This window comes from Cygnus atratus, chromosome 24 (genome assembly GCF_013377495.2).
Source record: "Cygnus atratus isolate AKBS03 ecotype Queensland, Australia chromosome 24, CAtr_DNAZoo_HiC_assembly, whole genome shotgun sequence".
Classification (NCBI taxonomy): Eukaryota; Metazoa; Chordata; class Aves; order Anseriformes; family Anatidae; genus Cygnus; species Cygnus atratus.
The window spans coordinates 3,035,413-3,043,986 of NC_066385.1; the positions used below are offsets into that span (position 1 = coordinate 3,035,413).

At 56.6% G+C, this 8,574-nt stretch overlaps 1 protein-coding gene across 1 annotated transcript; it reads left to right on the plus strand.

Annotated features, from left to right (window-relative positions):
• Positions 1-469: 469 nt before the first annotated feature.
• On the plus strand, positions 470-2,560 carry LRRN2 (leucine rich repeat neuronal 2). The gene has a single exon (XM_035561450.1). It carries the CDS (start codon positions 470-472, stop codon positions 2,558-2,560), a length of 2,091 nt encoding a protein of 696 aa, XP_035417343.1.
• The last annotated feature ends 6,014 nt before the right edge of the window (positions 2,561-8,574 follow it).

An 8,574-nucleotide genomic window follows, 5' to 3' on the forward strand; every position in this document is an offset into this window, starting at 1 on the left:
TCTCTTGTGCTGGGGGGGACAGGCAATGCTACGGATGTAAAAGAGATTAAATGGACAGGTTGGTCTGTCTTGGGGAGGGTGCTGGAGCTCCTGCGCACAGCACTTTGCCTCTCCAGTGATTGCTGCTTGTGCAGAGTCTCCCCTAACACAGCTTCTTGTCTGGCCTCTTTCAGGAATGACCTCGAGGAGCAGCCTGGAAGATGCAGCAGAGCCCCGAAATGAGCCATTTGGGGAGGAAGAGGAGGCGAAGCTCTGATTAGAAGACCAGCCCTGCGCGGGGGGTTATGTGCTCTCGGTGGGGGGAGGCAGGCAGGGCAGCCGGCAGCGGGGGCTGATCGGTGCAAGGGCTTCCCCCAGGGGCACCTTCTCCTGCGGACGCCGTGCCCACCCGCAGTCGCCCCATGCCCTGCTCCGGATGCTCCCCATGAGCCTTTCCTGCCTGGGAAGAAGCCAGTCCCACCAGCCGAAAATGAGACCCTTCCGAACCAGCTCGCTCCTGCTCTGTGTGGTGGCCGCCGCCGCCATCCCCATCGTGCCCTGGAAGGTGAAATGCCCGCCGCAGTGCGTCTGCCAGATCCGGCCCTGGTACACCCCCCGCTCCGTCTACCGGGAGGCCGCCACCGTGGACTGCAATGACTTGTTCATCTCCGCCGTGCCCGAAGACCTGCCGGAGGGGACCCAGACCCTGCTCTTGCAGAGCAACAACATCGCCAGGCTGGAGCAGAGTGACGTGGGCTATCTCAGAAACCTCTCTGAGTTGGACCTGTCGCAGAACAGCTTCTCCGATGTCTGGGACTTTGGCCTGAAGAGCATGCCGCAGCTGCTCAGCCTGCATCTGGAGGAGAACCAGCTGGCTGAGCTGCCCGACGGCAGCTTCCCTGGGCTGGGCAACCTGCAGGAGCTCTACCTGAACCACAACCAGCTCCGCAGGATCGCTCCCCACGCCTTCGCAGGCCTCGGCAGCCTCCTGCGCCTCCACCTCAACTCCAACCAGCTGAGGACGGTCGACAGCCGCTGGTTCCAGATGCTGCCCAGCCTGGAAATCCTCATGATCGGAGGCAACAGGGTGGATGCTATCTTGGATATGAATTTCAGGCCCTTGTCAAACCTGCGGAGCTTGGTTTTGGCCGGGATGAACCTGAGGGAGATCTCAGACTATGCGCTAGAGGGGCTGCGAAGCCTGGAGAGCCTCTCTTTCTATGACAACAAGCTCATGAACGTCCCCAAGCGGGCCCTGCAGCAAGTTCCTGGCCTCAAGTTCCTGGACCTGAACAAAAACCCCTTGCAGAGGGTCAGGCAAAGTGACTTCACCAACATGCTGCACCTCAAGGAGCTGGGGCTCAACAACATGGAGGAGCTGGTGTCCGTAGACAAGTTTGCCTTGATCAACCTCCCCGAGCTGACCAAGCTGGACATGACCAACAACCCCAAGCTGTCCTTCATCCACCCCAGCGCCTTCCACCACCTGCCCCAGATGGAAACCCTCATGCTCAACAACAACGCCCTAAGTGCCTTGCATAAGCAGACGGTCGAATCCCTACCCAACCTGCAGGAGATCAGCATCCACGGCAACCCCATCCGCTGCGACTGCGTCATCCGCTGGGTCAACAGCACTGAGAACCGCATCCGCTTCATCGAGCCCCAGTCCACGCTGTGCGCTGAGCCCCCCGACCTCAAGAGGAGGCACATTCGGGATGTCCCCTTCCGGGAGATGACGGACCGCTGCCTGCCCCTCATCTCTGCCCGGAGCCTGCCCTCGCACCTGGAAGCGGTGGACGGGGACGACGTCTCCTTGCACTGCCGTGCCCTGGCAGAGCCAGACCCGGAGATCTACTGGGTCACCCCCTCGGGGGTTAAGCTGGTCCCCTACGTGGAAGACGGGCGCTACAAGGTGCACCCCGAAGGGACGCTGGAGATTGCCGGGATCTCGGCTCGGGAGGCTGGGCTGTACACCTGCGTGGCTCACAACCTGCTTGGGGCGGACACCAGGAGTGTCAGCGTGACGGTCAACAGCTCCTTCCCGCTCAGCGAGGCCAGCCTGGAGCTGGCAGTGGTGGACGTCCAAGCCTACCACATCCTGGTAGCCTGGAAGCCGCATCTCAACACCGTCTCCTCCAACCTCACCTGGTCCAGCTTCTCGCTCAGCTCCAACTCAGACATGACCAACGTGGCCCGCATCCTGACAGGGACCCACGCCTACAACATCACCCGGCTCCACCAGGACACGGAGTACTGGGCTTGCCTCCACGTGGCCTTTGTAGACTTGCAGGCCAAGGTGGCTTGCGTGAACGCCAGGACTAAAGAGGCCACCCGCCGCTACGGGCCCCTGGGGGACAGGCAGAGCCTCCTTACCCTGCTGGTGCTCTGCGTTCTGCTGCTCGCCGCTGGCCTGGTGGCTCGCTGCGGCCTCGGGGACGAGCCCAGGAGGGCCGGGGAGCTCCCGCAGGACGCAGTGGCCGTGCGCGTGGTTTATCCCCACCTCGCCCCACACTGGGCTCGGGGGCCTCGTGGCGGGCAGCTCCTGGCCGTGGAGGTGCAAGCGGCACCCCTGGACTCCTGAAGGCTCCGCGCTGCTGGGGCTGACCATGGGGTGGTTTGGGGTGGGGAGGGAGAAACTATTTTTTACCAAAAAAAAACAACAAAAAACGTGAAACAGAACAAAGTAAACAAGACAAGGAGGAATTTCATGGACTTGACCAAGAGACAAAGCAGCGTGGTAGATGGACAGGAGCAGAGCTGGCCACGGGGCTTGCAGAGCTCCTGCAGGGTATGGATCCATGTGTAGGGTCTGGATCCAGCAGACATCCCATCCTGGGACAGCTGGGATGTTCTCGGCAGGGTCTGGCCCCGAGGGGACAATGCCCCAGGTGGTTGAAGAGCCATAGGGGTGAGCGGCAGATCACCCCTTCCCCACGCACCCCGGCACCCCATGGCACCCCAGCGGGGTCAGCTCCTTCGCTGGACAGTCCCTGTTTTGGAAATACAAAAAAAAAAAAAAAAAAAAAAAAAAGGGCCTTTCCCTTTGGGATACGTTCTTTTTTGTTTGTTTGTTTTTTTCTTGTTTTTTTTGGGGGGAGCACTCAGATAATCAGCCAGAAACCCATCCCAAGGTCCTTCCTGCAGCCCTGTCGTTTGTTTGCTGCCATTGACCAGAGGAAAGTGGAGGAGAAGGAGGTGACTTGGGCAAAAGAAACAGGAGTGACGGTGGTGATGTATGGCTTAACTGGCATCCCTGTGGGGCTGGCAGGTTTCTGCCAGGAGTCAGCCCCATTTCCAGCAAGTGTAATCTCATGGCTATTTGGTAAATTTATGTGGATAATATTACCAAAAAAAAAAAAAAGAGGGGGGAGGAAGTCCTTGCTTTTCTGCTTTTGTTAAAAAAAATAATATAATAATATTAATCCTTTGCACACTGGTGTGCATCTAAAAGGCTTCAGAGTAGCAAACTTTGCTTCAGATGCAGAAGTGGAGGGGCCCCGTGCAGGCCAGGCCAGCCCCTGTCTGAGAGCACCCCTGCAGGAGATGAGGATGTGGGATCTGCTCTCCCATGCTGTTGCTGCTTCTTTCTCTGGTAAGCAATTAAAATTACAAATGGAACGGATCAATGGGCAGCTCCAGCCCCCCGGCCTGTGCCAAACCGAGGGATGGGGTGACTGCAAACCAGCAAGGCTCACAGGGGCCCTTTCCTCCCACTCGATGGGCACCCGTCCTGCCAGCGATGTTCCTGTTGTGGGTTAAGACCACAAGCCGTTCTCTTGCTTAGGCTTACTCCTAGTCCCTGTACATTAGTACTGAGGATTTGGGGTCGGTTTAATTGCAATCCTACACAAAACGTGCCTTTGCCAACATACACACAGCCAGCCCTGAGAGACCCTGGTGTCAGGGGTGCACCCAGAGCCCAGCCAACACCTCACCTGTGGGTCCTTCCATGGGAAAGCCCAAGAAAAAACAACCCAGACAGAGCTGGGGGGCCAAGGGGGGCCATAGGGTGTGGGTGCCCCGAGAGGTTACGTCTTGGCACAGACGTGGTGCACCCTCGGGCACAGCTGGTGCGATCGCTGCGTGCAGGGGGCTCTGAAGGCACCAGAAGATCCTGATGGAGGAAAAAGCTGCGTGAAGTCCTCATTCATCTCCCAGCCAAGGCGAGTTAGTTCCCCGCTGCATGAGCTCCGCGCTCAGCCAGGCACACGATGCGGCTTCGGCACCTTCGCTGGGTAATTATTTCGGAGGGTAACGGCTCTCCCCGGCCCCCGTTCGGCATTCACCAAAGCACTTCAGCATGTGTTTAGGACCCAGCGAGATTTCCAGGGGCCCCAAGCACACGCTGAAACTTAAGTGCATGCTTAAATACTTTGCTGAATTAGAGGCATCGTCTGCTTTGAACGCTCGGCTGCTGAGCCCCAGCCCTGCCAGCGGAGCTGCTCCGGTGCGCAGCGCTCGGTGTTTGCAGGCTCAGGGCCTGAAATAGCCTCTCTCCTCAGCCTTCTTTACTGTGGGGGGACTGAAACAGAATATATTCCCTACAGTTCAGCTAAATTGGAGCTACAGCCCATGGAAAGAGTTGCTGAGAAATTTCCCCGGTGTAAGCACATCTCTGATTTAATCCTGCTTGCCTGCCCCTCCACTGCGCACAACGATCTTGTTCGCAGTCCCTGCAGAAACATCGCCGGCTCCCAAACAAAGCCAGCACCGAGCCCTCACAAGCTGTAATTTTGTAGGTGTAGAGAAAAAGCCTCTTTGATCATGGTTATCGTGGCTGCTGCTGGCATGCTGGGACAGGGGTGAAGGTTCAGCTGCTGCCGGGATCGGCTGCTCCAATCTCAATGCGATGCCTGCAAACCAGAGATTAAAATGCAAGATATGTGCAATTGATTTTATTTCCTTTGAAACCGGAGTGACCCCAGGAGCACCGCGTGGTGTGGTCAAGCTGGGACACCTCACTGCACCCCCAGCCCATGGGGGGCACCAAAATCCCTCTCTCCCCAAAACAGGAGCTGCCCTCGAAGCATTTGTATTCCCTCTACGATTGGCTTTTTGGACACCAGCTGGAGAGCACCGTAGGTGCCTCATGCACTATTCGGTGTTGCTAATAGTTATTATTAAAGCACCAAGCAGCTTTTCCTGGGTGCTGTGCTGGATGAGATGCTTCAGAAACCTTTGTCCCCCGTGCCAAAGCCCCTGTGGGGCCTGCAGAGCTGGAGCAGTTTGGGGCAGCACCTCACTGCTGCAGCCCCTGCTGGAGGACTCCAGGGAGACACGAGCCTCTGGTACCAGCCCCACAACACATTTCCCCCTCCACATCTTTTCTTGCAATTTCCAGCTCTTGACTGGGGGCATCGGGCCAGAAATGAACTTCTCCAGGTGAATTGTGGCTTTGCAAAATTTTATAGGGGTCATAATTGGGACTCAGATCTCCTCCTCTGCTTGGAGGCTGAGTCTTGCAAGTGGAAAGCAGCGTACGAGCCGGGGGTTCTCGACTCGAGGGCTCTTCAATCTACCACCCAAAGTCATGGCAAGGTCCAGAGCTGGAAGATGGAGAAATTCAAATTAGGAACAAGACGTCTTCTTTTATTTTAACCACAGAAGTAATTAACTGCTGGAGCAGCTTTACCGGTAGTGGGGGGCAGCAGCCTCCATTTCCAAGCATCACACAGGAATGCAGCTCTTGAAGGGATGCTCTAGTGAAGAGAATCCCAAATGTCTCCAGCCCAGGAGAGTGCTGCCAGCACCCAGTGTCCCTCCTGGCTGCTGCTGGGGGGCCGATGGGGCAGGGGGTGGCAAATGGGGATGGCCTCCATCAGCTCCCGGTCCTCCTTCTCCTCCATCCATCTGGGATGGGAAAGGCTTGGTTGGGAAATGCTTCCCCAGCCTGGCCCGTCAGGTCTCCCTCTGGGCACTGATTTTTTTCCCCATAAACCACTTTGCCTTAGCTGCTCATCAGGTTTAATTTCTCTTTTCTTTTTTTTTTTTTTTTTCTTCTGTTACCTTCACTTTGAGGATAGCAGTAAAAGTCCTAATTTCTGCTTCTTTTGCCCTCCGTGCCTCCTCCTCCTCTTTCTCCGTGCAAACAACATCGTGGATCTCATATGCAACTGAGCTTCTCCTGACAAAGCCAACCGAGAACATTGCGTGCCAGACTCTATTTTAAGCACCTAATAAAACCCGTTTTTGGAGTGGCTCCATTATTGTGTCCTTCTTTTGCACAGCCCTGGTACCTGCGGATTGATCCACTCTCGGTGCCCATTGCTGGGCAGCCTCCCTGCCCTCATCCCTGCCCACACCAAAGCTTTTCAGGCTCCCGAGGAGCACCAAGGGCACGTCATTATTAGTTCGTTAGAGAATCAAAGCAGGCCTCTCCTCCAGCACTTCCTCAAGAATGATTTAAATTAAAACACCCAACCTCCCTGGGAAATGTCAGCAGCGTTATCCATATGCATGATGCCATTAGGATGAAGCAGGTGCTGCTTTAAAAACCTGCAGGAAAATCTCCCTGTCAATCTCCACGGCAGGCAGCTCTCCCTACCGAATGCTCCAGCACTTCTCCCCCTCCCTGCTTCATCGCTGCTCTGCAGGTGGGGAAACAGAGGCACGGAGCCACTCGGTGACTTGTGGTGGCACCCAGGTTCCTGGTCCCCGTCTTCCAAGCACACACCTGTGGCAGAGGACAAGCACTTCCCTGGCCTTAACTCACAGGAGTAACCAAAGGAAGGCAGAAGCAGCCAAGGCAATTGTCATGGAGGAGAAATTTTGCAGCTCGATCCTTTCCCTTGGCCTTTTGCAGCCTCTCTGCCCAAGCCGCCCACTGAGTAAACGGGTTCAGCTGTGTTCAAGTGGGCAATCGAGGTGGAAATCAGGCTGATGGAGAGCAGCAGGACAGTGGAGGCAGTGTGAAGTCAGCTTTGAGCAGTCTGAGGGCAGGAAAGCGCTGACCTCCTCGGGGGGCTGCATTGCAATTAGCTGCTTTGCCTAATTTCAGGTCCCTGCAGCCTTGGCGAGCTGTCCCCAACCTGCTTGTGCTCAGCGTTTTGGGGAGCTCGGCTCCCTCCCAGCACCGGGGTGCTTGGGGCCGTGGCTTGAATTCATCCCCTGCTGCAGGATGTCCCTGGAAGAGCAAGGGCTTGGGGACATGGGGACGGGGACACGAGGGCTTTGTCACACGATGCGAACAGACCACAGATGCTGCGGGTGCTGGTGAGGCAGGGCTCTGCTGGCACGAGCTGTGTGTGGGCTGTGGGTGTCCAAAAAACCCCTCGTGGGCAGCACAGCCCAATCCTCCGCCCGCGTCCTGCTCGTGCAGGGAGAGAGGGCACGGCCGGTACCTCGCTGCTGCGGAGTCATCCTGGAACCACATCAAATCCTCATGAGGTGGGGGAGAGGGGGAAATCGATTTGGATTTGCGTGTGGGTAAATGGGAAGGCGAGGCAGGCAGGGCTGGCGCTGATGAGAAATGAATATTAATGGGAACCAAGGAGCCGGAGCCCAGCTCGGGGGGAGCAGGCACCAACGCAGGCACCAGCGGGGATGTTGGGGGGCGAGCAGGGGCAGTGGGAGGGTGTGAGTCCCTGGGGGGCACGGAGATTTCATGGAGCATCTGCACCGCGTGCCCACAGCTCCATCTGCCCCCGCTGGATGAGGCATTGAGGAATAAAAGGGTTTGGAAGGGGGAAGCCACGATGAAACATGGTGAAAGCCCTTGGTTTTGCAATAAAAGGGCTCCTCTTGCAAGCAGCAATGGGGAAAAACAACAGCAAAAACGGCCCGGGGGTGCCTGGGGGGGGCTACCCCATTGCTTGGGCATTGGGGTCCCATGGAAAACCTCGGGGAGCCTCTGGTTTCCAGCATGAATGCCAAACGGCTTTGATCTTTACCAATCCTTTCTACATCTTGAGCAGTGTCTTGTAAATCTTTAATTACAAGAAAATTGCAACCTTAACAGTGAACACACAAACTGCGCTGATAAATATTTAAAATTGCCACAGCGACAGATCTGAGGGGATTAAGAAAAGATATATTGGAGTGACAGTTATTAAACACTAAATCCCAGCAAATGTTACCGAGCGGGTAAATAATGCAGGGCTCTGACAACCACTCGGCTGCTGACAAGCGGGGGAAACATCTGCTTTGGGGGGAGAGGCTGGCGGCGCCGAGCCGTGGATGCCTCCCAGAAACCCCAGGGTGGCAGGGGGAATCGTGGGGGGTAGTGCTCTTCTTCTTCCTTCCCTGCTTGGAAATAAAATTCAGAGCGCATCGGCAGCCAAGGGAGAGCCAGGAGCTGATTGTGTCAGCAGCTCGCCTGGAAATCCTGGTGGTTTCTCCTCCTCTGCAAAGCGGGTGCCTGGTGCTGGTGGTGCTGGTGCCAGGCTCAGAGGGGCGTGGATCCTGCGCCCCCCATCCCGGGCATTGCCGCGTCCCTGCGGGCGCCTGCATCTCCTCGCTGTGCTCCTGTCACTTTTGCTCCTATGGCCCAGCCCCGTCTGCCTCCCCCCTGCCAACCTTGTCTGTAAGTTTTGAGGTCACCACCTAGATTTCCATTATTAAATTTCCTAGCTAACATTAAAGATTTATTGCTCCGCT